Below are 27,976 nucleotides of genomic sequence, written 5' to 3'. Positions count from 1 at the left end.
GGCTACTACCACATTAAGAATGTCCTGGAACATGCACACCTTGCTGCCCTCAATAGACCGGGGGAATCCAAATATACTGAATGGGGAAAGAACAAACAGAGGGCACACAGGCCTAGTGCATTACCATAAAAAATGTTTAATAAAAAATAAAGTAGGTGTTGTACTCACAAACGACAAAGTCAAGGCACAGCATAAAAGAACAGCTGGGTCAACACCGCGCTGAGTAACTGTCCGCAATAGGGAGTGTAGACATCCAATAGGCTGACGCGTTTCGAGGACTTGCCTCTTCCTCAGGGCTTTTGTGATTAGCTGTGATTGACCACGGCTAATCACATGACACAGATGGGCTGTGATTGGCCCAGCCTATTCTTGTGATCACTGTGACCATTCACAGCTAGACACACTTGTATACAATGGATGGCATGAAAGGAAACCATCCATTGTATACAACTGTCATGTGACCTACTGTGATTGGTCACAGCAGGTCACATGGTACTGGCAACGGGGCCGGTACACAGATCTGTGATCAGCCGTGTCTGAGGTACATGACCGGTGACAGATCTTGCCACAGTGCGGCTCTGTGGGCATGCGCAATGTGCGTTCCAGGAAGGACGCCATATGGCGTCCTCCCAGAGGGACAAAGTGTTCGCCCGGCCACTATCTGGCCATAGGCCGGGCAGCAACTAGTTAAATCAGCCCCATTGTTGATGTCAGTGGGATAATATAAGCCCCATCGTTGATATCAGAAGGATAAAATAAGCCACATTGTTGGTGTCATTGGGATAAAAAAAGGCCTCATCATTGGTGCCAGTGGGATAAAATAATCCCCATTGTTGATGTCGAAAGGATAAAATAATCCCCATCACTGGGATACAATAGGCATCATCCTTGATGCCAGTGGAATAAACTAAACCTCGTTCTTGATGCCAGTGGGAATAAATAAAACTCATTGATGGAGTCAGTGGGATCAAATAAGCCTCATTAATGGTGTTAGCGAGATAAAATAATCCCCCATCGTTTGTCAGTGGGATAAAATAAACCCAATTGTTGATGTTAGTGGGATAAAATAAACCTCATCCTTGATGTCGGTGGTATAAAATAAGCCATATTGATGGTGTCAGTGGGATCAAATAAGCCTCACTCTTGATGTCAGTGGTATAAAACAAGCCTCATTGATGGTGTCAGTGGGATCAAATAAGCCCCACCGTTGATGTCAGTGGGATAAAGGAAGCCTCATCCTTGATGTTTATTAGATTGTTAGCTCTTAGGAGAAGGGCACTGTTAACCCTATAGTATTGTATTTTACCTGTACTGTCTCCTGTTATATTGTAAAGAGCTACGCAAACTGCTGGTGCTATATAAATCCTGTATAATAATAATGTCAGTGGGAAAAAAATAAACCTCATCATTAATCTAAGTAGGATAAAATAAGCCTCATCTTTGATGTCAGTGGGATAAAATAAGCCCCATTGTTGGTTTCAGTGGGATAAGATAATCCTCTCACTTGATGTCAGGGGCATAAAATAATCCCCACCGTTGGTGTCAGTGGGATAAAATAATCCCCACCGTTGGTGTCAGTGGGATAAAATAATCCCCACCGTTGGTGTCAGTGGGATAAAATAATCCTTACTCTTGCTGTCAGTGGAGTAAAATAAACCTTTTTGTTGATGTAAGTGGAACAAAATAAACTTCACCCTTGATGTCAGTGGGATAAAATAAGCCTCGTCATTGGTGTCAGTGGGATAAAATAAGCCTTGCCCTTGATGTCAGTGGGAAATATAAGCCTCATTGTTCGTGTCAGTGGGATTAAAAAAAAGCCCATATTGTTGGTGTCAATGGGAACAATTTAAACCTGAAATCAGTGTCAGTGGAAGGAAGAATAAGAATGTACTTACCTGGGCTCCAGTGATCTGCCTCTGCTGGTCAGAACTATACTGTGACTACTGGGCAGGGGATCACTTTGCCCAAAAAAAACACAACTACAATTGTCCAATGTCTCGGTACGCTTGGCAACTATGTTATTAAGAATCTTTTCTGACCTCTTCGGGCCAGTCACATGACACTGCAGGGTCCTTTTAACCTCTTCTCTGGACTGGGTGGTCCTTACCAATACAGAGAAGTTGAAGTGATGATATTAGAGCACTGCAAACAATCAAAGGCTGCTGAGGTGGCAGGGGCAGGGCCATGATATCCTGCATTTACAATAAGGGGTCAATCTTTTGAGGGATGCTGGGCGTCAATCAATCCGGAAGACTGAGGACAACTTTCGTCAAAGAGATTCTATATGGGGCACAGCTCTGGATAAAAGGTGTGCATTGTTGTTATTTTTAATAAACATTTAGCCCGCTGTTCGGCTTTAAAGCCCATCTCTGGGCCCAAGAAAAACCCTCGTGGTAGGGCCACCCCCACTGCAACGGTTAAATGCTTGTTAAGTCTAAGGGGTCAAGGACAAGGCTGTAATACCCAGTGCCTGGAGAAGGTCATCCAGTGCTCAGGGCAAACGTGCCAAACTGATTCCCCCTCGTTCATGATGTGTGAACTTAGAGGATCCTCATAGGAGGTGCACAAACAACACCTCCTCCCAACTCTCTCCTTGCTGCTCCCAGCACTGGCCTGACAGAAGTAGTGACTACTCCTGTAAGCCTTTTAACAGAAGAAACTCCACACAGGGTGCCCCTATTCATGCCATAAGCCACTGAGCCCAGGGCAGACGTCCCTCCTGCCCACCCCCTTGTCCCTGCTTTGGCAATACCTGACTCTCAGCTCTGACCAGGTCTGTAATTCTGATCTGTGGGCATTTCCTTAACATCATCATGTATATTGCTGGGATGCTAACCCTGTACTGTACATAGTGGGGCGAGTGTGCAACCACAACCAAGAGCAGCTTAGAGAAGAAGCTGTAAGGGACCAGTCACATTGCTGGATAGAGAGTCAGGTACATAATACTGCTTCTTCTGCAGCCTCCTAGATTTTATGAGCATTTAACCCTTGAGATATATATATATATAGTTTTATAGAAGGATAGATAGATATACACTGCTTCAAAAAAAAGTATAGGAACACTTTTTAATCAGAGTATAGCATCAAGTCAATTAAACTCCTTGGATATTGATCTAGTCAGTTAAGTAGCAGAGGGGGTTGTTAATCAGTTTCAGCTGCTGTGGTGTTAATGAAATTAACAACAGGTGCACTAGATGGGCAACAATGAGATGACCCCCAAAACAGGAATGGTTTTACAGGTGGAGGCCACTGACATTTGTTTTCCCTACTCATCTTCTCTGACTGTTTTTCAGTAGTTTTGCATTTGGCTAGGGTCAGTGTCACTACTGGTAGCATGAGGCAATACCTGGACCCTACAGAGGTTGTACAGGCAGTCCAACTCCTCCAGGATGGCACATCAATACGTGCCATTGCCAGAAGGTTTGCTGTGTCTCCCAGCACAGTCTCAAGAGCATGGAGGAGATTCTAGGAGACAGGCAATTACTCTAGGAGAGCTGGACAGGGTCATAGAAGGTCCTTCACCCATCAGCAGGACTGGTATCTGCTCCTTTGTGCAAGAAGGAACAGGATGAGCACTGCCAGAGCCCTACAAAATGACCTCCAGCAGGCCACTGGTGTGAATGTCTCTGACCAAACAATCAGAAACAGACTTCATGAGCATAGCCTGAGGGCCCAACGTCCTCTAGTGGGCCCTGTGCTCACTGCACGGCACCATAGAGCTCAATTGGCATTTGCCATTGAACACCAGAATTGCCAGGTCCGCCACTGGCACCCTATGCTTTGACACAGATGAGAGCAAGTTCACCCTGAGCGCAAGTGACAGACGTGAAAGGGTCTGGAGAAGCCGTGGAGACCGTTATGCTGCCTGTAAGATTGTTGAGCATGACCATTTTGTTGGTGGGTCAGTGATGGTCTGGGGAGGCATATCCATGGAGGGATGCACAGACCTCTACAGGCTAGACAATGGCACCCTGACTGCCATTAGGTATCGGGATGAAATCCTTGGCCCCATTGTCAGACCCTACGCTGGGGCAGTAGGTCCTGGGTTCCTCTTGGTGCATGACAATGCCCAGCCTCATGTGACAAGAGTATGCAGGCAGTTCCTGGAGGATGAAGGAATTGATACCATTGAATGGCCCCCACGCTCACCTGACCTAAATCCAATAGAACACCTCTGGGATATCATGTTTCGGTCCATCCGACGCTGCCAGGTTGCACCTCAGACTGTCAAGGAGCTCAGTTATGCCCTGGTCCAGATCCGGAAAGAAATACCCCAGGACACCATCCATCATCTCATTAGGAGCATGCCCCAACATTGCCAGGCATGCATACAAGCACGTGGGGGCCATACAAACTACTGAGTACCATTTTGAGTTTCTGCAATGAAATGTCAGAAAAATGAACTACTTTGATTTCTACTGTTGCTTTGAATTCCATCCTCTGTATGTTGATCTTTTTTATTTCCATCAAACAATGGGGCATCCTTACATTCCTAACACATTACCCAGTCCATATCAATATAGCTATCCATCATGAGATTTTTCCCCATTGAGAACTGATGTGTTTTCAAAGTGTTCCTTTAATTTTTTTTTTAACAGGATAGATATAGATAGATAGATAGATAGATAGATAGATAGATAGATAGATAGATAGATAGATAGATAGAAATAAATAAATGTATTTAACTGGCACTGAGAAACACCATAAATCCATTTTAAATGAGGTCAGAAAGAAAGAAAGCAATACACATAAGTGAACACATGAGGTCGCGCTCACACACAGTTTAATCGTTATACAACGTTCTTTGCACGCTCTATCGTTTTTCCCACTCCTTATATAACTGTGATAACATAGGGTCTGAGTTGTCTGGTGTTTTGTACAGTGGCGGCCATGTTTTTAGAGACCAAAAGTGCTCTGTATTGCATTCAGCTAACACACAAGAACATGGCTGATGGTCAGAGACAGGGAAGTACAGGAGCTCTTGTAGCCATAGTAGAACTGGATGGGACGCTTGACAGGACGTGTGAGGAGATTGTCCGTGTAGTCTTATGAAGACCATGAGGGTTCTTATTGGTGAGGTGCTGAGGGTCATGTGATCACTGACTTACCAGTCACAGACTGGAGCTACTGTTACTACTTGTTTTGTTAACTGTACTTGTAGAGAAGTTTCATTTCAGACTTTTTCCTCTTATAGGAACATGGAATGTAGTAAAATGTGAGACTTTTTTAAAATTGGTATCAAATCCAAAAGCGATCATTTATTATACTGCAGCTTACTAATTCTTAGATGTAACGGCTGCATTAGTTTTCTTTTTTTAGTCCTTTCTTGAATTTTTATCTGGTTATCCAGCCAGCAAGTCTGTTTTTCAAAAGCTCTCCAGGAGAATGTATCATTTGGATTAGACAAACCATGGCAGGAGTGCCTACAATGATCAGCATTTTTTTATTCATGTAAACCTTTATCCATGGCTTTTTTTCCCCAGAAAATAGGTAAATGAACTCCCCCCTTCTAAGTTGCTTCTTGTCTACGCACCTCCGAGCACTGTCTCTTGGTTCTACCCCCTCCCACTATTGCTGCTGTAAGAGAATACAGAGGCAAGTATCTTTTTGTGGTGCTATGGAATTAGTTAAGCAGTAAAGTAGACCCCCCCCCACAGCTAGCAGCAGTAGCGCCCCCCTCCCGCAACAATAGATTTTCCCAGCAACAATGGACCACAGCAAAATACCATCCAGCAACAATATACCCCCAGCAGCAAAAACAGATCTCACAGAAATTTGCATCAACAGACTCTCCAGCAGCCAGCAACTATTGACCCCTCCCTCAGCAGTAGATCCCTTCCAGCAGCAATTGACCCCACCCTCAGCAGTAGATCGTTTCCAGCAGCAACTGACCCCTCCCTCAGCAGTAGATGATTTCCAGCAACAATTGACCCCTCCCTCAGCAACAATAGATCACCATGCAAAAATGGATTCTTTCCAGTGACAATAGATCCCCCAGCAGCCAGCATCAATAGCACACTTCAGCACCCCTTGCCAATAAATACATTCAAAGCTGAAGGTGCCGGAACTGCATTCCCCAAAGTGCCCGCAGAAAAAAAAAGCTCTGTCTTTATCATAAAAGGTAAAATACAGCTATAACTGACTATAAAATGTGCTTTGGGGTTTGGCTTAAATTTTTTAGTGTATTTAAATCTGTTAGTACATCTAACACTTTCCTCCCCCCAGACTGATAATGCTGCTGTGCCTCCTGTGTGCCTTCATTCAGAGTGGGGGCACTCTACTACAGGAGATGTATTACTGGCCAGGTGAAAACAGAAGGAAAAAGCCTAAAAAAGAAAACTAATGCATCCAACACATCTAATGATTGATAAGCTGCAATATATTACATAGCAGATTCTTAGGACAATGACTCGATGTTTTCATCTTAGCCCTGGTTAACACCAATGCGACTTCAGGTGTGACTTGATTTAAAAATTGCCCCTGAAGCAGAACCTAATTTATTTTTATGGCACTATCTTAATCAGTGCAGTTTGAAGTAGAGCAATTTAAAAAAATAGTTCCTGCACTATTTTTGGTGATTTCATGTACGACTTGCTTTGAAATTTGTGCTTGAAGTTGCAGAGATGTCAGACCAGCCACAGATGAAATTGCACTGATCGGCAGCTTTAAAATGGTGCTACTTCATGTGAAGTAACGTGATTTAAAAACTGCATCCAGTGTGAACCAGGCCACAGGGATGCACAAATCCGATCACCTGACATCGGGGAAATTCAGTTCCAGGTGCTGGGCAGGTGGGTTTTCTTTACATTTAGTTGTACTGTGGGCAATTACCTTCCATGCCAAATTGCGTCCCATAGACTTCCATGCCAAATTGCGTCCCATAGACTTCAATGCCAAATCACGTCCCATAGGCTGCAATGCCAAATCGCGTCTGTGACAATCGCGGCGTCAGACCCCAGCCCTTCTAACCAAACTCGTGACCGAAGGACTAGCCAATCTAAAACCGCGCTGTCACGGACGTAACAATGCCATGCCCAGCTGCACCCTTCACAAAGATTTTCCAGCTAATGGACCACAATCTGTGTACTTGCAGCCTGAGAGCAATTGTTACTGGGTCAGGTTAATTACGCAATTAACCCTTCACACTGCCACCACCTCCTTTTTGTACAGAGAAAGAGGAAACTCGGCAATATCAGCAATACCACTAGGATGTTTGCATAAGCGTCGGTATACCACTGTCACCGTAGGCTGTGATATACCGAAGTATAAAACACACACACAGAGGCAGGGGTTCTTAGTTTGCATTAAAGAGCTTTAGAAACAGTTCAACACTTTCAGAAAGTAAGATTTATTACTAAAAGGTCAAAAGGGTGCAATAAAAAATATTTACAGACAAAGATGTAGGGGGGAGAGAGAGAGAAGTTTAGAGGGATAAAGTACTTGCCGCCAGCCTTGGGTTAAGCAGATCAGGTTTCAGAGTCAAAAGGATGCCTTATCTCCCAAAGTTAGTTCCGATGTTAAAAGGGAGAATCTTCAACTCCTCAACGTAACTTAGCTTTTTCTAGGAACTCAGCAGGGTGTCTCCCTGAAGCAGAGAAACAATCGCCTCATTTTGGGAGGAAGTTGTAGGCGAGGAGCTGAGGCTCTGACCAAAGCCCTCAGAAATTATACATTGGTCAATAACTTTTTCTAGGTACATGTAACATTCCACCCACGGGTAGATTAATATGCAGAATCGATTGCTGAACGGCTACATATGAAATATGACATACCTGCTGGGATGGTTAAGGAGATATTATTTTCTGCTCTCCTGTTGATCTCAGCTAGGAAATATAATGTATCAAACTATTTGTATTAAAGTGAGCCATCCGAATATGTGCTCCATGTTTGTGTAAGTCTTTCATAATCCAAGATATGTAATCATAGAGGAAAATGGATGTTGAATGTGATGTCTGGTTTACTGTTTATCTGGAATGTCTTTGAGCTCAGTGAAGGACTTGGTTTATGGCTTTACGATATCCCAGATTGAGAATTTAACAGACCAGCTCAGCTGGAATTTTATAGCCCTGGAGCTCTCCCACTGGGGCCTGTTGCCTTTTGAACACAGACCACATTCCTGAGGGAGGGGGGAAATTGGAGGAGGAAGCCTTATTTGGGAGTAGACATGATACAAGATGGAAGATCCGTTAGCAAAATGGAGGTTCGCATCCATCCCTGTGTGCATGATTGCTACAGCGTCCCATAGGCTTCAATGCCAAATCGTGTCCCATAGGCTTCAGTGCCAAATCGTGTCCCATAGGCTTCAGTGTCAAATCGCATCCCATATACTTCAATGCCAAATTAATAAATACCAGGTGGACTGCGCATAAGTTGTGTAAACAATAAAAAATTTACACTAAAAAGTAATCAATCATACTTAATAAACAATAAACATCTAATTATCCCAACCACTGCACCACCTGCCTGGAGTTTGCATGGTCTCCCTGTGCCTGCGTGGGTTTCCTCTGGGTAATCCGGTTTCCTCCCACACTCCAAAGACATGCTGGTAGGTTAATTGGCTCCTTTCTAAATTGGCCCTAGTATGTGTATGTACACCCCTTGAGGGTCAGGGACTGATGTGAATGTACAATATGTATGTAAAGCGCTGTTTAAATTGATGGCGCTATATAAGTACCTGTAATAAAAAAAAAATTAAACTGGTTGTATTAGATATGCAGTCCCAATATGTGAAAATACGGTGCAAGCATGTTGAATTCTTGATTGAGAACTCCATATTAAACTGACAAGTGCTCCACTGTGTTCAGACCGGTGCCCCACATGGATTTGCACTCACCGTCATCCCTTGACCACCTATCTCTAGGATGGTCACTAGCGCTTTTATTGGGACTGTCCCAATGTACACTGTGATGTTGGTGTCTGATGTTCTTCCACAGCATTGCTAATAGTAACCAATATATCCTCCCATGGATTAAATAGCATTGTGGATGGTAACCAGTAATCCTTCTCAGATGCTAAATTTATCCCAGAAATCCTCCTCTCAAAAAAAGAACCTATTACTTGGCACGGAGTGTATTCAAATTGGAATCAATGTTCCCCCTGCACTTATATATATGGACCTGTAAACAATGATAAAGCTGCTAGCACCTTAATCCTATACCTATAGGTGTATATGCCAGATAATCAAAATTATATGGTGCAGCACTAAAACAACATGTATACAATCAATAAATTATAAAGCAAACATAGTAGTGCTAAGATCCTTCAGGGATCTAAAATATAGTGCCATATGGTGTATATTGTGAAACAATCAACTTGGTTCTAAAAACGGACCCAATATACAGTGGGGCAAAAAAGTATTTAGTCAGCCACCAATTGTGCAAGTTCTCCCACTTAAAAAGATGAGAGAGGCCTGTAATTGGCATCATAGGTAGACCTCAACTATGAGAGACAAAATGAGAAAACAAAATACAGACAATCACATTGGCTGATTTGGAAAGAATTTATTTGCAAATTATGGTGGAAAATAAGTATTTGGTCAATATCAAAAGTTCATCTCAATACTTTGTTATATATCCTTTGTTGGCAATGACAGAGGTCAAACGTTTCCTGTCAGTCTTCACAAGGTTGGCACACACTGTTGCTGGTATGTTGGCCCATTCCTCCATGCAGATCTCCTCTAGAGCAGTGATGTTTTGGGGCTGTCGCTGGGCAACACGGACTTTCAACTCCCTCCAAAGGTTTTCTATGGGGTTGAGATCTGGAGACTGGCTAGGCCACTCCAGGACCTTAAAATGCTTCTTACGAAGCCACTCCTTCATTGCCCGGGCGGTATGTTTGGGATCATTGTCATGTTGGAAGACCCAGCCACGTTTCATCTTCAATGCCCTTGCTGATGGAAGGAGGTTTGCACTCAGAATCTCATGATACATGGCCCCATTCATTCTGTCCTGTACATGGATCAGTCGTCCTGGTCCCTTTGCGGAGAAACAGCCCCAAAGCATGATGTTGCCACCCCCATGCTTCACAGTAGGTATGGTGTTCTTTGGATGCAACTCAGCATTCTCTCTCCTCCAAACACAACGAGTTGTGTTTCTACCAAACAGTTCTATTTTGGTTTCATCTGACCATATGACATTCTCCCAATCCTCTTCTGGATCATCCAAATGCTCTCTAGCAAACTTCAGACAGGCCCGGACATGTACTGGCTTAAGCAGGGGGACACGTCTGGCACTGCAGGATCTGAGTCCCTGGCGGCGTAGTGTGTTACTGATGGTAGCCTTTGTTACGTTGGTCCCAGCATTCTGCAGGTCATTTACTAGGTCCCCCCGTGTGGTCCTGGGATTTTTGCTAACCATTCTTGTGATCATTTTGACCCCACGGGGTGAGATCTTGCTTGGAGCCCCAGATTGAGGGAGATTATCAGTGGTCTTGTATGTCTTCCATTTTCTAATTATTGCTCCCACAGTTGATTTGTTCACACCAAGCTGCTTGCCTATTGCAGATTCAGTCTTCCCAGCCTGGTGCAGGTCTACAATTTTGTTTCTGGTGTCCTTCGACAGCTCTTTGGTCTTCACCATAGTGGAGTTTGGAGTGTGACTGTTTGAAATTGTGGACAGGTGTCTTTTATACTGATAACAAGTTCAAACAGGTGCCATTGATACAGGTAATGAGTGCAGGACAGAGGAGCCTCTTAAAGAAGAAGGTACAGGTCTGTGAGAGCCAGAAATCTTGCTTGTTTATAGGTGACCAAATACTTATTTTCCACCATAATTTGCAAATAAATTCTTTCCAAATCAGCCAATGTGATTGTCTGGATTTTTCTTCTCATTTTGTCTCTCATAGTTGAGGTCTACCTATGATGCCAATTACAGGCCTCTCTCATCTTTTTATGTGGGAGAACTTGCACAATTGGTGGCTAAATACTTTTTTGCCCCACTGTATGGTGAGATAAAACAAACTTCCCAATCCCACAAAAACGGGATGATAATCATACACCAAGTGTATAAACGGTGAATCCCAAATGCGGGATAATCATATATCTAAGTGACAAGTGCTTGAAATGAAAAACACATAAAATATTCACATGTGAATCAGATAAAAATAGTGAAAAATCAATCATATAAGTAAACGTCCAATGAAGTGAAAAAAATTTGCAGATAAGGTGCTTCGCTATTCCTGGTCATGCAAATGGTGCAGTGTATGTGCACACCAAACAGATCCTTCAATGGCTAAAATGCCCCCTCACCTCCATAATACGACCCAATGGACCAATACGCCTTTTGGATCACACCTGGATCCTTTACGGGTAATATCTCCTTGCTATCCGACCTCCAAAGACTCTTCCCTCACTGGCGCCACAGACAGCATAAAAGGTATCCTTTCCCCTGGGTAGGTAGGTAGGTGACCTCGATACAGCCAACTTACTCACATGTAGCTACATCCTGCTATGTAGTGATCAGTGCAGGTGAGGAAAAAGGTACCGTTTTGGACACTCCTCATTCTGGAAGAGCTTTGTGCGGGGCAGGAAAGTCTGTAATAACTTGAAGTCCTACACGGTTTTTGGGATCCAGAATGAGGAGTGTCCAAAACGGTACCTACCTGTGAATATTTTATGTGTTTTTCATTTCAAGCACTTGTCACTTTGATATATGATTATCCCGTATTTTGGATTCACCGTTTATACACTTGGTGTATGATTATCATCCCGTTTTTGTGGGATTGGGAAGTATTTTTTATCTCGCCATATATTGGGTCCTTTTTTAGGACCAAGTTGATTGTTTCACATTATACACCACATGGCACTATATTTTAGATCCCTGAAGGATCTCAGCACTACGTTTGCTTTATAAGTTATTGATTGTATATATGTTGTTTTAGCGCTGCAGCATATAATTTTGATTAACTGAGCGTATTCAGCTTTGTTGCTAGTGAATGGAATCAAAGATGGCCATCTCATTCCAAAGAGCGGAAGTGACGTCGGCGGACGTTGTGTCATCAAACCTCAACGTGTTTCGACCAATAGATCGTCATCAGGAACTGCCTTCCTGATGACAGCACTTCCTGATGACAATCTATTGGTTGAAACGCGTTGAGGTTGGATGACGCAACTCTGACGTCAATTCCGCCCTTTGGAACGCACACTGGAACGCAGCGGCCATCTTTGATTCCATTCACAAGCAACAAAGCTGAATACACTCCGTGCCAAGTCATAGGCACTTTTTTTGAGAGGGGAATTTCTGGGATAAATTTAGCATCTGAGAAGGATTACTGGTTACCATCCACAGCGCTAGTTAATCCATGGAAGGATATATTGGTTACTATTAGCAATGCTGTGGAAGAACATCAGACACCAACATCACAGTGTACATTGGGACAGTCCCAATAAAAGCGCTAGTGACCATCCTAGAGATAGGTGGTCAAGGGAAGACGGTGAGTGCAAATCCATGTGGGGCACCGGTCTGAACACAGTGGAGCACTTGTCAGTTTATTACGGAGTTCACAATCAAAAACTTAGCATGCTTACACCCTATTTTCACATATTGGGACTGCATATGTAATACAAACAGTTTAATTAGATGTTTATTATGACATATGATTATTGATTATTTTTGAGTGTCATCAGTTTTTTATTGTTTATACAACTTATGCGCGGTGCACATGGTATTTATTATTTGTTTTGTGTTTATAAGTTCACAGTTAGGACTGCTGCATTACTCCGGTATTTCACATTATGTTTTTTATTCATAAGCACAGCAGCATTCCTTTACGTTTTACATTCAATGCCAAATTGTTTCCCATAGACCTCGATGCAAAAATGCCTCCCATAGACTTTGATGCAAAACTTCCTGTCAATAGCAATCCTATGTGAACACTTATCAACGCATGCCACTCTACTCTATCACTTGCAAGTCTGGAATGCACTTGCACAGGATCCTTTTCATAATGGCACTCAAAACGCAACGTGTGTGGATTGCATCTCTGTGAAACACATCAATAGGAACAAAATATTCAGCCTGTCATGCAAATCTGTGCCTTTGAAAAATGCTAATGTGTGAATCTGGGTGGCTCCATTCACACCTACCTGAGGGTATTGGTATTGCAAAATGCAGGTTCAGGTGCCATTACTTTCCATGCATCAAATCACGTTGCCTGAAGCTTGTCACCCAAACGAAGCTCCTGCTCCTTTTTTGGGCAACAAGCTTCATGCGATAAAATTTGCCGCACATGCCGCACAATAAATTGTGCAACAATTGCAGCAAAACCGCACCACATTTAAATTGAAATTGAAAATGACACTTAAACCTTTGTTTTGCGATTGCTGTGCATTTTGAGAATTCGGGGGCAGAATTGCAGCGATTCTGTCACAATCCCAAAATGGCCAGGTGTAAACATTCCTAATGGAACGGACACTGGAGCTTGATTTGGCTGCTCTGCAGGTGCTAGTACTGAGCAGGACTGGAGCTACCACTAGGCAAACTTGTGCCACAGCCAGGACTGCCAATAGGGAAGTACAGCTGGCCCCGTTGTAACATTAATTATATTTTCCAGGGCCCCATAAGTTCACCAGAGGGCCCCATGAGGCAAGAAGCAGAGAGAGTGTAGCTCAGTCGTACATTTTTAATGTCCCTCAAACACAAGTGTAAATAAGAACTAACAGGAAGCTTCTTTATCCGCTTCCCGTCTGCCCTATAGCAGAAATAGTGCTACAGAGCTGCACGGGTGCGCAAAATCACGTGTGTATATATACGTGATTTCGCATTTCCGGGTAGGGGACCCCTACCCGCACCGCCATTCGCAGCCAAGGTTGTTAATCACCAGGTCCTGGCCAGTGATTACTTGCTGGCGCCCGGTGATTGCTGAGCATCTCCAACCAGGGGGGAGAACTGTTTGTAAAGAAAACAGTTATCTCCCCTGTCTGCTCCTGCACACTGATTTGCATGGCTATGCAAAGCAGTGTGCTTACAGTAAAGCACAAACACACAGCCCCACAGTAAAACGCACACAGTTAACCCTTTGATCGCCCCACATGTTAACCCCTTCCTGCCCAGTGCCATTAGTACAGTGTCAGTGCTTTTTATTAGCACTGATCACTGTATTAGTGTCACTGGGGATGTCAGTGACACCAAGTCAGTTCCCCACAATGTCAGAATGCCCACCGCAGTCCCGCTATAAGTCGCTGATCGCTGCCATTACTAGTAAAAAAAAATTAAAATCCCAGTGTATCTATACCACCATTTGTAAACACTGTAACTTTTACGTAAATCAATTAATTTATACGTATTGGGTTTTTTTTGTTTTTTTTTTAGCAAAGACGTGTCGCAGAATACATTTTGCCCTAAATTTATGACAAAATTTGATTTTTACATTTTTTTTTTTTTACTGGACATGTTTAATAGCAAAAAGTCCAGAATACTGTTTTTTTTCTCTCAAAATTGTCGGTCTTTTTTCTTTTTTTTAATAGCGCAAAAAATAAAAAAGGCACAGAGGCGATCAAATACCACTGAAAGAAAGCTCTATTATTGGTAAAAAGCATGTAAATTTAATTTGGGTGCAGCGTTGCATGACCGCGCAATTGTCAGTTAAAGTAACACAGTGCCTTAACACAAAAAATGGCCTGGTCAGGAAGGGGGGTAAATCCTTAAAAAGATTGTCATGAGGGACAAGTAGATTGGGATTTAGTCCCTTCGATAAGAAGTTTAAAAAACTCCCACACCACTGAGTAACATTAAACCTAGAAGCAAACCTTTATTGCATTGCAGCTTACCAATTCTTAGATATGATGGCTGCATTAGTTTTCTTTTTTAGGTTTTCAGTCTTTTATTTTTTACTTTTTACCTTCCTTCACATGGGCGCTGAAGCCCGTATACTGTGAATGGGCAATTTTTGCAGCATGCGTAGACTCCAGATGCTGCATCCAGGCAGTCTATTTAAGTCTATTAGCAGATAGATGCTGCATGCATACAGTCACTGTGGCAGGTGAGGAGCAGCAAACACGCCCAAGGACTAATTTACTGAAACCGGAGAGTACAAAATCAGGCTTACTTCTGCATAGAAACTAATCAGCTTGTTCAGTTAAGCTTTGGCAAAAACACATGAAAGCTGACTGGTTTCTACGCAGAAGTGAGCCTGATTTTGAACTCTCCAGCTTTAGTAAATAAATCTCACAGTCTGCGTCCGATGCCACTTACCTGTGTGCATTCACAGTATATGGGCCTTAGAGTGCATGAACAAGGACTTACCAGATCAAGCTAGTCAGCAAAAATGTCAGGTAAAGGGGGTAGACAAATCATTTACCACTGACGGGTGCTTACAATGATCAGCTTTTATTTATTTACGTAAAACCTTTTTTAAATACATTTGTTAGTGTGTACAAATCTGCTAGTACATCTAACACTCCCCTCCCTTCAAACTGACAATGCTGCTATCCAAAGGTGCCCCTGTGTTCCTTCATCATTGGTGGCAGTCTTCTACAGGAGGTGTGTTAATAGCCAGTGCACCAGGTGAAAACACAGGGCAAAATCCTAAAAATAAAACAAACTAATGCAGCCACCACATCTAATGATTGGTAAGCTCCAATATATTGCATTTTTGGATTTGAGTTTAATGGCGCTTTAAGCGATCAAATTGGCCAGCTGTTGTCTCATGTCTGTGGATAGTGTAAAGGAACTCTGTCATTTTCAACTTTCTTTAATTGCCTCCCGCCCACCATATAAGGTAATGATGGGCGCAAGGCGGTTCTCTCGTTCTCGGAGGACATCATATGATGTCTTCCCACCCTAACTGTGCCTGCGTGTGCGCGGCTCCGGGGGGCGCGCAGCATGGCGATCAGTGGTGCGCTGTGTCCCTCGGACATCAATGCCACATATCAGTGCCCATCTGAGCTGCCTTTCAGTGCTACCGGTGCTGCCAATCAGTGCTGCCTATCAGTGCCAGTCAGTGTCGCCTATCAGTACCGCCAATCAGTGCCATATATGAGTGTTGCCTTTCAGTGCCCATCAGTGATGCCTGACAATGCCCATCAGTGCCACCTACCAGTGCCTTCTCATCAGTACCCATCACTGCAGCCTCACTAGGTTCACATCAGTGAAGGAGAAAAATCACTTATTTTCAAACTTTTATAACAAAAACTAAGAAACTTTTTTTTTTCAAAAGTTTCAGTTGTTTTTGGTTTGTTTAGCAAAAAATAAAAAACCCAGAAGTGATTAAATACCACCAAAAGAAAGTTCTATCTGTCTCAAAAAAATGATAAAAATATCATATGAGTAGAGTGTTGCATGATCGTGCAATTGTCATTCAAAGTGTGACAGCGCTGAAAGCTGGAAATTGGCCTGGGCAGGAAGGGGGTATAAGTGCCCTGTAGGCAAGTGGTTAAAAAAAAGTTTCTGCAAAGAAATGCTTAGCTTTGAGCCGCTGAGTGTTGCTACAATTCAACTGGCAGAAAATTCTTCTGAAAGTGTCAGTCTCTGTATTACTGTAGTGACATAGGGGACTGCCTGAGACACAGGACCTTATTATGATGGGAAAGGTTGGTTCCAAAAGAAACTTCAGATGGGGATTACTCTGTATTGCAGCAGTGTTTGGAAGGGTAGGTGGGAATGAGACATTTGATTTTAGGGCCACAGGAAGCTGTACGCGGGAAACAACAGCTTTCATTAGATACACTATATTGCCACAAGTATTGGGACACCTGCCTTTATATGAACATGAACTTTAATGGCATCCCAGCCTTAGTCCATAGGGTTCAATATTAAGTTGGCCCACCCTTTGCAGCTATAACAGCTTCAACTCTTCTGGGAAGGCTGTCCACAAGGTTTAGGAGGGTGTCTATGGGAATGTTTGACCATTCTTCCAGAAGCGCATTTGTGAGATCAGGCACTGATGTTGGATGACATCTTGGCTCGTAGTCTCTAATTCATCCCAAAGGTGTTCTATCGGGTTGAGGTCAGGACTCTGCAAGTCAATCAAGTTCCTCCACCCCAAACTCGCTCATCCATGTCTTTATGGACCTTGCTTTGTGTACTGGTGCGCAGTCATGTTGGAACAGGAAGGGACCATCCCCAAACTGTTCCCACAAAGTTGGGAGCATGAATTATCCAAAATGTCTTGGTATGCTGACACCTTAAGAGTTCCCTTCACTGGAACTAAGGGGTCAAGCCCAACCCCTGGAAAACAACCCCACACCATATTCCCCCTCTACCAAATGTTACACTTGTCACAGTGCAGTCAGGCAAGTACCGTTCTTCTGGCAACTGCCAAACCCAGACACATCCATCAGATTACCATACAGAGAAGTGTGATTCGTCACTCCAGAGAACACGTCTCCACTGCTCTAGAGTCCAGTGGCGGCGTGCTTTACACCACTGCATCCGATGCTTTGCATTGCACTTGGTGATGTAAGGCTTGGATGCAGCTGCTTGGCCATGGAAATCCATTCAATGAAGCTCTCTACACACTGTTGTGCTAATCTGAAGGCCACACGAAGTCTGGAGGTCGTTAGCTATTGACTCTGCAGATAGTTGACGACTTCTGCGCACTGTGTGCTTCAGCATGCGCTGACCCCGCTCTGTCATTTTACATGGCCTACTACTTCATAGCTGAGTTGCTGTTGTTCCCAGTTGCGTCCACTTTGTTATAACACCACTAACAGTTGACAGTGGTACATTTATTTGCAAGGAAATTTCACGGATGGACTTATTGCACAGGTGACAACCTATCACAGTACCACGCTTGATTCACTGAGCTCCTGAGAGCGACCCATTCTTTCACAAATGTTTGTAAAAGCAGTCTGCATGCCTAGGTGCTTGATTTTATTTATCTGTGACCATGGAGGTGATTGGAACACCTGAATCCAATGTTTTGGAGGGGTCTCCCATTCCTTTTGGCATTATAGTGTATATTCCTTAATAGCCACAATGAATCCATTTTGTATTCACCAGATGCCTTTGGAAACCCAGATATTGCCATATAAATGTAGCAATGACATCGTCACTGTGCTGTACATAGCCTGTGCAGAGCTGTGGGAGGGGCTCAACAAGCCCACCCACTACACACTGCCTGCAGAAATCTACAAGAAGAGGTGGAGCCAAGACTAGTCACCCTGCACAAGGAGAGATTAGCTAGTGACTGGTCTTTATTACAGGAAGCTCCTGCTCAGAGACAAAGTTTCATACTGGATTACTGTACAGATCTGGAAGAAATACACAAAGCACACCAAGCTTCAAGTAAAATTCCCATGCTGCTTTAGACAGTATTTGCTTATCCTGAAGTTCAGATGTAACTAGTTACAGTAGCTACTATCTCATATTCTTTTGGGCTGTTTTTCAATGATTAATCAATGATTTTCAATGTCACAGATGGTTTGATTCCTGATATTTTTCTGATGATTTGCCTTATGTCTACATAGGAGGTGGCAGTGGGTTTGTTGGCCAGTCACTGTCGCAGTTATTAAGGAAGAGAGGTCATAAAGTTACCATTATTTCCCGAAAACCTGGAGAACAGAAGATTACATGGGTGAGAGATTTTATGACCGAATTCTACAGTGTTTTGTTTTTTTTTTCTTGAAAATCATGACATGGTTAATGTATTGGCTCTTTCTAATTGTGTTATCTGCATTCATAATATGCTTCTTGCACAGTTTTGATAATCAGGAGTAAGAACAATATTGGTCTCTTCTATTAAAGTGAATACAGAAGTTGTCAGTGCTCCTGGGAAAGTAGTATGTGAGGTTTTATGTAGGGCAGTGTCACTATAATGCTTCGTGGGTGTGACACACTACTGTCAAGATGTTTTATTTGGAGGCCTGTCTCTGTCTTGAAACATTCTTGGAAAGCTGCTATAAATAACATAAACCAAAGTCTCCAACTTCATATTAGGAAGACTGCCATGATTTATTTTCAGTTCTGGAATAACTAAAGGCAAACTTTTTTTTTTTAAGTTTTGGGTAGAGTGGAGCGGATTTAGAACACCTATTCGGTCTTTATTGCTGTTGGTGCTCCCTTTAGGGAGATTCAACTTCTCTTTTTGTCCTGTTTACCATTATCAAAGAAAGTGAAAGTAAAATAAAATCACACATTTTGAGTTATCCCCAGAAAAGTAATAGAGGGGAAATCTTCCAATAGGGACACTGCTTCTAGTGACCCGAGGATCCCCAAGGGATTCCCTTAATTTGCGGGGATTTTTCCACTTCCTGATTTGGCTATGGGACAGGAAATGAAGGAAAATCTCCTACATGGGTACAGATGGCAAGAAAAAAAAAACTGATAGAAGTGTTAACCTTCCCTCATAACTATCCAAAATGGGAAAAAAACAACTTTTGCCTATAGTTCTACTTTAAAGACTGCGAAGATCATCCCCAGTAAATCATTTGGGAAATGGATGACTTACTTATTGTCACAAATCACAGCATTGGTCACATCTAAAAACACACTAAACAAGTTTGTAGCTCTTTTGACCCCTAAACATTGATCCAATGTCATTATGGACTTGTACCAGGAGAGACCTCTGTCGATGGTAAAAGAGGTCAGATACTAGAGAATATAAATGCATGATGCCAAGGGGTAGATAAATGCATATATACTGCTACAGGGCGGCAGGGGTGCGCAAAATCAGGTATTACGTGATTATGCATTTCTGGGTACGGGGCATGCGCGAGCCCTACCTGTGCCGCTACTCGTGGCCTTGGTTGTCAATCATCGGGTCCCGGCCAGTGATTACTCACTGGCACCCGGTGATCACTGAGCATTAGCGACGGGGAGAGAGCTGTATGTAAACAATACAGTTCTTTTCTCTGTTGGCTCCTGCACACTGCTTTGTATGGCTCTGCATAGCAGAGCCATACAAAGCAGTGTGCTTACAGTTGAAAACACACAGCTTACAATAAAACATCACACAGTTAACCCTTTGATCACCCCAGATGTTAATGCCTTCCTGTCCAGTACCGTTAGTACAGTGTCAGTGCTTTTTATTAGCACTGATCACTGTATTGGTGTCACTGGGAATGTCATTGACACTAAGTCAGTTCCCCCCCAGTGTCAGACTGCCCGCCGCAGTCCCGCTATAAGTTACTGATCGCTGCCATTACTAGTAAAAAAAAAATCCCAGTATATATACTGCCATTTGTAAACACTAAAACGTTCACATAAACCAATTAATTTACACATATTGGGATTTTTTAGCAAAGACATGTAGCAGAATACATTTTGGCCTTAATTTTTAATTTTTTTACTGGACATATTTTATAGCAAAAAGTAAAAAACATTGTTTTTTCTCAAAATTCTCGGTCTTTTTTTTTTTTTTTATAGCGCAAAAAATAAAAAACGCACAGGGAATCAAATACCACCGAAAGAAAGCTCTATTCCAGGGTGAATGACCGCGCAATTGTCAGTTGAAGTAACGCAGTGTCGTAAAATGGCCTGGTCAGGAAGGGGGGGGGGGGGGTAAATCCTCTGGTGGGCAAGTGGTTAAATACAGTAAGTGCACTTCAACTCTTCAGCCTTTTTTTGTTTTGCTTTCTGTGTACATCTCCTACACATTGGATTCCTTGGAGGGGAGGCCAAGATTCTTGAGCAAGAAGGGCTCTATTACTTTGTAAAATGCAAAAGCAGGGAGAGCATTGTAAAGCAAGGTAAAAGTTGAATAAATGTGCTGCTGCACCTTTAATGCCCAGTCAGCAGTCAGCTCTGCTTAACTGTTTTGGAGAAGAGTGTGGTTAGGTACATGGGCATACTGCAAAGTAATAGAAAAGATTGCCGTTTGCTTGCTTATTCTTATTTGTATGTTTTGTTGTGGTTTGACAGGGAGATGTCACCAAAAAGGGTCTGCCACCATGTGACGCAGTTGTTAACCTTGCTGGAGAGAATGTCCTGAATCCCCTAAGAAGGTAAGAGTTGTGCGATGAATATGGCATGTCATTTTGTTACTGTTGTAAAATGGTTATATCATGCTAGTGTGATGATAATCCTGTTTTTTTCCTTAATACTAGCATCCAAGAATTTGAACCTTAACCCATCTTTACCAAAAACTGATATTTTAGCTTTTGAATTACCCATTCATATCTCTTATGAGTTGTTTATGTCTCCATCTTCTTCCATTACAAAGCTGTCATAAACTAAAAGTGATTCTAAAGCTTAGATTTTTTTTTTTTCTAAAATAATAAACATGTCAGACTTACCTGCTCTTTGCAATGGTTTTGCATAGAGCAGCCCTGAATCTCCTCTTCTGGGGTCCCCCGCCAGGGCTCCTGGCTCCTTCTCCCTTCCAAGTGCCCCTATAGCAAGCCACTTGCTATGGATGCACTAGTGTGGGCTGGATCCTGAGCTGAGAAGTGCTATTGTGTCTATTGACACACAGTATGGTTTTTGCCCCGCTCCCTTCTTACTAGATTTGATTGACAGCAGCAGGAGCCAATTCTTCCCACTGCTGCCTCCATGTCCAGTGAGGAGAGGGAGGGATGGAGGGGAGAGAGAGAGAGAGGGAGGGGAGAGGGAGAGAGGGAGGGAAGATAGAGATGGAGGGAGAGAGAAGCACTGGATCAAGATCCAGCTCAGGTAAGTATTTAGGGGGCAGGGGGAAAAGCTGATCACAGAAGATTTTTAACTTCATACGTAGAATGTATTAAAGTTTAAAAAAACCTTCTGCCTTTACAACCACTTTAAAGCTGCACTTTACAGTAATGTATTTATTGTGCCTTATGGAAAAAGCCGTCACAGAACTGATCAGAACAAAAAGCTGGTTATGGCATCCTCCATATTCTCTCAGTTCAGTTTTCCTTTAATGCAAATGAGCACTCTGTGAATTATGCATTTGTATTTTTCCCTGCAGTGCCTGAACAATCATTTTATTATGGGTAACCTTTACTGAAGATAAGTCGTATTTTGAGCATCCCAGAACCATTTTTACATTCTGCTGTGTTATGAAGAAGCTGTTCACAGCTGGTACTATTTTAAGACATACTCTGTATTCAGTTGATTGGAAAGCCCATCTCCTGGGAGCAACATGTGCCCAGAGTCAGAAGACCTCAGGCCAGGCTGCAGGAAACAGGAAATATATTCAGAACATTGGCATGTTTTCAGAGACTGCATGGAGAAGTACAACTCTAAGTGCCATTATAAATTAAAAAAAGGAATTTCGGGTGTGAATATCTTCTACATAGTTTAGTTGCTCAAGTTTCGACAAATGTATCTATGCAAATACCATACCTGGCAGATGCCCCCTGGAAGCTGGAAATCATTGAAGTAGACACCACTACTCTAGTGATCTTTTGTTTCTGGGGCTTGTGCTAGGTGGCTGGCCTGCTGCATTCTGAACACAGGAGGTTGGCTGCTCAGTAAGGGTGTCATTCAGAGAATGTTTTGCACCCCTGCCTAGCGGTAAATCTTCATAATGCAGCAGGCCAGCTGCTCAGCATGGGACCCAGAAGCAAATGGAAGTTACTGGAGTGGCAGTGTCTACTTCTGTAATTTCCAGCTTCCAGGGGCATCAGCCAGGTATGGTATAACACAGTTACATTGATCCAAGCCAGACCAAGGTTAACTATGTATAAAATATCCATACCTGGATTTCCTCTTTAACATACCAGCTGAAACATATACTTGTTTGTGCAAATATTTTATTAGAAAAATTCTTCACTTCTTTAACCACATGAATACCGGGCACTTTTACCCCCTACCTGCCCAGAGGGCAGCGCTTTCAGCGCTGTCACACTTTGAATGACAATTGCGCGGTCATGCAACACTGTACCCATATGAAATTTTTATAATTTTTTCACACAAATAGAGCTTTCTTTTGGTGGTATTTCATCACCACTGTGTTTTTCATTTTTTACTAAATAAAACAAAAAAAAAACTTTTGAAAAAAAACGCACTTTGCTTAGTTTCTGTTATAAAATTTGCCAAATAAATAAAATGTCTTCATAAATTTAGGTCAATATGTATTCTGCTACATTTATTTGGTGAATATAATAATAATAATTTAATTTGTATTTTTTTTCACATTTTTCAATAATGTTTTATATTTTTTATTACATTATTTTTTCTTTTTTTTACTATTTTTTTTTTCAACACACTGTGACCAAAGCAATAGTAACATTGACCTACTCTGGGCAAGTGATCAGGATTTTTTTTTTTTTTTAATACATTATGAATGCTAATACCAATGTATTTCATTGATATTTGCAATCACTGTTACTGAATTAAACTGATTCATTCAGTCTTTTGTTGTGTTTAGCTGTGATTGGGCAAAGCTGATCACATGATACAGAAGGGCTGTGAATGGCCCTGTCTGTGTCATGTGACTGCTTTGACCAGTCACAGCTAACTACATAATTGTATACAATGGATGGCATGACAGGAAGCCATCCATTGTATACAACTGACATGTGATCTGTTGTGATTGGTCACATGACACTGGCAACGGGCCAGCGTAGTAGTATGTCATCGGCTGTGCCCCATGGACACAACCGGTGACAGATCGCGCTGCTGCGTGGCCCCGCGGCCGTGTGATTGGCTCGTTTTGACAGGACGTCATATTATGCCCAGTCACAACGAGGAGTATCCTGCCCGGATGTCAATCTGCAGTTAAAGCAGCGAACATATTGTATATTATATTCATGTGGGATTTTTATTAGTATGTCTTAAACCTTTACCATAAAAAGCAGCAAACACAATAATGTTCTTTGTGTCTGCCTCAGTGATTATTTAATTTTAGCTGTATTGTTCTAGTACTGAAAATTCATTTAAAAAACGTGTTGATGAATGCACCCCAGTTTATGATTTTTCTCCTTTCTGCTAGGTGGACAGAGCAGTTTAAAAAGGAAGTTATTGCCAGTAGAATTGAGACTACGCGTACCCTCAGTGAAGCTATTGCCCAATCAGAGAGCCCTCCTCGTTCTTGGGTGCTAGTTACTGGAGTGGGTAAATAAGTATATGTTTCTGTTTTCAGCCATCAGACACATACATTTACCACATGGCCATGAACACAATACAGTCAAATGCAATAGCCATGTGTTTTGTCTTAGGTCAGTGCATCTGAAACATGGAGGACACATTAACAGTTTGTTCATTGTGTGTTCTGCTTTTTCAAACATAAGATGAGTATCTTCACGTTGTGCCATATTGGTGTGGCAATTTGTGAGTTCAAGTTTTATGACTGTCCTTTAGCTATTTACTTCCTTTGTGAACTCTAAAAAAGCAGTACACAATGGCAGCATTCTGGTGCTATCTTCAGTGGTTCAGTGTTGTAGAAATCAGTGATCAGGCCTTGTAGAAGCCTTGCCAAATCTGATCTTTTGTGCTTTGTTAACAGGATATTATCCTCCCAGTCAGACACAACAGTATACAGAGAATAGCTCTGGAGGAGATGCAGACTTTCTGTCCCGTCTGGTAAAGGACTGGGAGGATGTAGCAGAGCTGCCACTAGTTGATGGAAAATCTGTTACACAGCTGTCAAAAGTGCGATCAGGTATGTAAACAGAAGCTTCAAAAATACACCACAGTTAAAAGTAGCTAAAAAAAAACCAACATATTTTTGTCTGTAAAGTAACTTAACTAATTATGTTATACTGGATTTTGTACTTAAAGTACTTTTAAAGGCTTAATTAAAAAAAAAAAAATAACAAGCATGTCATACTTCCCTTCTGTGTGCAGTGGTTTTGTGTGTAGACTCTTCTTGGGTCCCCTGCTGGCCCCTCCCTCCTGTCAGATGCCCCCACAGCAATCAGCTTTCTATGGGGCACCCGAGCATGTACACTCCCCCGCCAATGCTCCATGTATCCATTCACACACAGAGCTGTGGCTCTGGCCCGCTCCCTCTCTCTTCTCATTGGCTCACTGGCTGTTATTGATAGCAGCGGGAGCCAATGGCTCAAGACTCCAGTGCACACCACTGGATCAAGAGGGAGCTTAGGTGAGTATTAGTGGGGGCTGCTGCACACAGAAGGTTTTTGACCTTAATACATAGAATACATGAAGGTCAAAAACCTTGAGCCTTTACAACCACTTTAAATGTGAACTGCCCTGTTTTTAGCTTTTCTAAAATTACCTTTGGTTATCGGAAAGGAATAATAAAAGTATATCTGAAGTTTTGAGTAGGGAATGGTTAAAACCTCTACTAGAGAGAGTAGGGACATAACAATAAAAGTCTGGCAGTGGTTTTAACTGCACTCCATCCAAAATTAAAGCAAAAAAAAAAGATTTTGTGATAACAATGCAAAATAAACATCCTGAAGGACTACAAGCTAAATAAGATTTCAATTTATTAATTTTCCAAATAATGTAGATTACTTTAGTCATCCATACCTGTCTAGTCTGTTCGCAATCAAATTTAGAATTGCTACTTTTACTGGTAAACATCATGGGGTTAGTCAGGTCTCCTGTCATTTCCCCATATTGGAATTAAAATAGTACAGGGCAAGGAAAGTGCTTCAGTTTTTCTGTATGCTGTGTATAAAGTGGGACAGAAATTTTTCTTTTCTTTGTCCTCCAACGCACTTGCACTAAATAAGAATGCAGAGCTCTGAGCAGATGGTGCTAGCTGTAGCTTCTAACAGGCAAGCATGGTGACTTTGTTTACATTTGCTCTAACTGAGCTGGCCAAGCACTGTCCAGTGCCTGAACGTCCTTGGGCTACATTAACTCAGGATATATCTAATGAGGCACATTATGCTCAGCATCTCCAGTGACAGCCGATGTGAACAAATCTACCATACCTCAGGTCTGCACTCCTTATTTTATGAGCTTTTTTGAGCTTGCAAAAAAGTTAAACTTTAAAAATGTGCTGACTTGTATAAGACAAAAGTACACTAGTCAAAATGTGGTGTGCAGTACACTTTGTTACCAGTAGATGACACTGTACCCCTGCATATGATCATTTTAGCACATTATTGGCTGTTTATTATAAGCACATTTTTAAAAATCATGATGAGTTTTTAAAATCTCTCAATGCATCCTTTTTAAATACTATTTTTGAGGCTCAGGTTGCAGGTTTGTTTGGTTCATGGTAATAATAAGTGGTAATTCATTTTCTTAAAACACACACAATTTATCTGGCTGCTGTTCTTTATTTTATTATTATTATTATTATACAGTATTTATATAGCGCCAAAGGGTTTGCTCAGCGCTGTACAGTAGCAAGGGGGACATAACATGAGACAAGACAGTAACAATACACTACACGAGGGGTTCGAGGGCCCTGTTCTTTCGAGCCTACATTCATCTACATGCCCTGGGAATCTCTGAGATTCTAAGCACAAGTTGTGATGAAAAATGTTCACTGTCTCGTTTGGCTGCTGGTTATACTGGTATAAAGCTGCCAGACTGAGACTGTTTTCAGTTGATTAGTTGAGTAATGCTTATTCATTTTTATTTCCCACAAGGTGTTGTGCTGGGTCGCAATGGGGGTGCCCTTCCCACTATGCTGTGGCCTTTCCGGTTGTGTCTTGGTGGTACTGTGGGTTCTGGAAGACAGCCATTCCCTTGGATTCACATTGATGACCTTTGCAGATTGTTATGTCACACAATTGAGCAGGAAGGTATTTGTGGAGTTCTGAATGCAGTGTCTCCCTCCTCCGCCTCTGATACTAATGCTGATTTTACTCGAGCCCTGAGTAAGGCATTGGGACGTCCTGCGTTGTTCTTCACGCCAGCCTTTGCTGTGCAGCTGCTACTGGGAAATGACAGGGCTCCAATGTTACTCGAAGGGCAGAGAGTTGTCCCAGAGAGGACTCTACAAAGTGGATTTAACTTCCTGTATCCAGACCTTGACTCTGCACTTGCTGAACTGTTGAGCTGAAAAATATTTTAATTTGTTGATTAAAAGTCATACTGTGCAATATCGAACTGTGACTTCTCATCACATATTTATTAAAAAGAGAGCAGTACTGTACATATATAGAGTGGTCTTTTTTTTTTCCTTTCTTTAATAAAATAACTTTTAATTGAAAGTTTTTCAAAACATACACCATGTCCATAGCTCTTTGTAGCAGTATAGTCAAGGAAAGTACATTAAATTGAAGTTTCATTGTCATGGAGAAAATAAATTATAATAAACAGACAATGGAGTGATAGGGAACAGTATCATTACATAAAAAGCAAATCCACCTGCTATAAGCTGAATATAGCTGTGATCCTGCAATGTAATAGTAATCGAGCGCCAGCAACCAAGTACTCTGTGCACTAAACATAAGCTAAGAATAAAATAAATTGAAAGAAAGAAAAGAAAAAAGTGAGATATTGCGGGGGGGAGGGTGCCTCCTACTCAGGGCCGGACTGACCATTTGGAAACTCGGGCACTACCCGAGGGCCCAGGGTCAGTAGGGGGCCCCATGAGATGCCCCTGGTACCTTTTTCATAGGCTTTTTTGAGTTTGGGCAAGGACACAGGGGCCCCATGATCCCCTATTGCCCGGGGGCCCCATAAGTTGTCAGTCCGCCCCTGCTCCTACTCCATCACCTACGTCACCTACCTACATATTAGAAGCCGGATTAACTGATAGGTAAAAAAGAAAAGGTGAATATGCCTTGAAATGCCACAATTCCTATACTTTATTATGAATCTCTAGAGCAGGGACGGACTGACCATTTGGAAACTCTGGCACTGCCTGAGGGCCTGGGGTCAGTAGGGGGCCCCATGAGATGCCCCTGGTCCCTTTTTCTTAGGCTTTTTTGAGTTTGGACACAGGGACCCCATGATCCCCTATTGCCTGGGGGCCCCATGAGTTGTCAGTCCGCCTCTGCTCTACAGTATTGGGTAATCTAGCAGTGAGCTCTTCCATAAGGTCTACATATTTAATTCTAGTGTACAGAGCAGTATATGATGGGGATTCTCTTTTTTTCCAGTGGGGGGCGATGAGACCCCTCACAGCGGTGCGGATATGTTTCATCAATTTTTTATTGGACTTAGAGTCAACCCCAAACGGAACAATTTTAGGTGAAAAAGGAATGGGAAGGTCAAATAAGTGCTTTAACAGTTGATGTACTGATTTC

At 42.3% G+C, this 27,976-nt stretch overlaps 1 protein-coding gene across 2 annotated transcripts; it reads left to right on the top strand.

Moving 5' to 3' along the window:
• The first annotated feature begins 4,933 nt into the window (after positions 1 to 4,933).
• Positions 4,934 to 26,877, top strand: SDR39U1 (short chain dehydrogenase/reductase family 39U member 1). Of its 2 annotated transcripts, XM_089687063.1 has the most exons (7): positions 4,949 to 5,073; positions 6,616 to 6,791; positions 18,404 to 18,510; positions 20,796 to 20,878; positions 23,788 to 23,909; positions 24,301 to 24,456; positions 26,369 to 26,877. In XM_089687063.1, the coding sequence occupies exons 2-7, from the start codon at positions 6,737 to 6,739 to the stop codon at positions 26,782 to 26,784; spliced, it is 939 nt and encodes a 312-aa protein (XP_089543189.1). In that variant the 5' UTR covers positions 4,949 to 5,073; positions 6,616 to 6,736; the 3' UTR covers positions 26,785 to 26,877. The 2 variants fall into 2 exon arrangements, with proteins under 2 accessions (XP_089543190.1, XP_089543189.1); XM_089687064.1 differs by lacking the exon at positions 6,616 to 6,791 and having other exon boundaries at positions 4,934 to 5,073.
• Positions 26,878 to 27,976: the final 1,099 nt, after the last annotated feature.

The sequence above is a fragment of the Staurois parvus genome, unplaced genomic scaffold (genome assembly GCF_062004578.1).
Source record: "Staurois parvus isolate SC_StPar_1 unplaced genomic scaffold, SC_StPar_1.0 ptg000415l, whole genome shotgun sequence".
Taxonomy (NCBI): domain Eukaryota; kingdom Metazoa; phylum Chordata; class Amphibia; order Anura; family Ranidae; genus Staurois; species Staurois parvus.
This window is presented reverse-complemented; position numbering and strand designations above follow the sequence as displayed.

Bases quoted from the DNA above. Each gene is read 5' to 3' on its own strand.
- SDR39U1 (XM_089687063.1), top strand. From the start codon at position 6,737: ATGCACAAATCCGATCACCTGACATCGGGGAAATTCAGTTCCAGGTGC. The intron at 20,879-23,787 runs GTAAGAGTTGTG...CCTTTCTGCTAG, and splicing joins GTCCTGAATCCCCTAAGAAG to GTGGACAGAGCAGTTTAAAA. The intron at 23,910-24,300 runs GTAAATAAGTAT...CTTTGTTAACAG, and splicing joins GGTGCTAGTTACTGGAGTGG to GATATTATCCTCCCAGTCAG.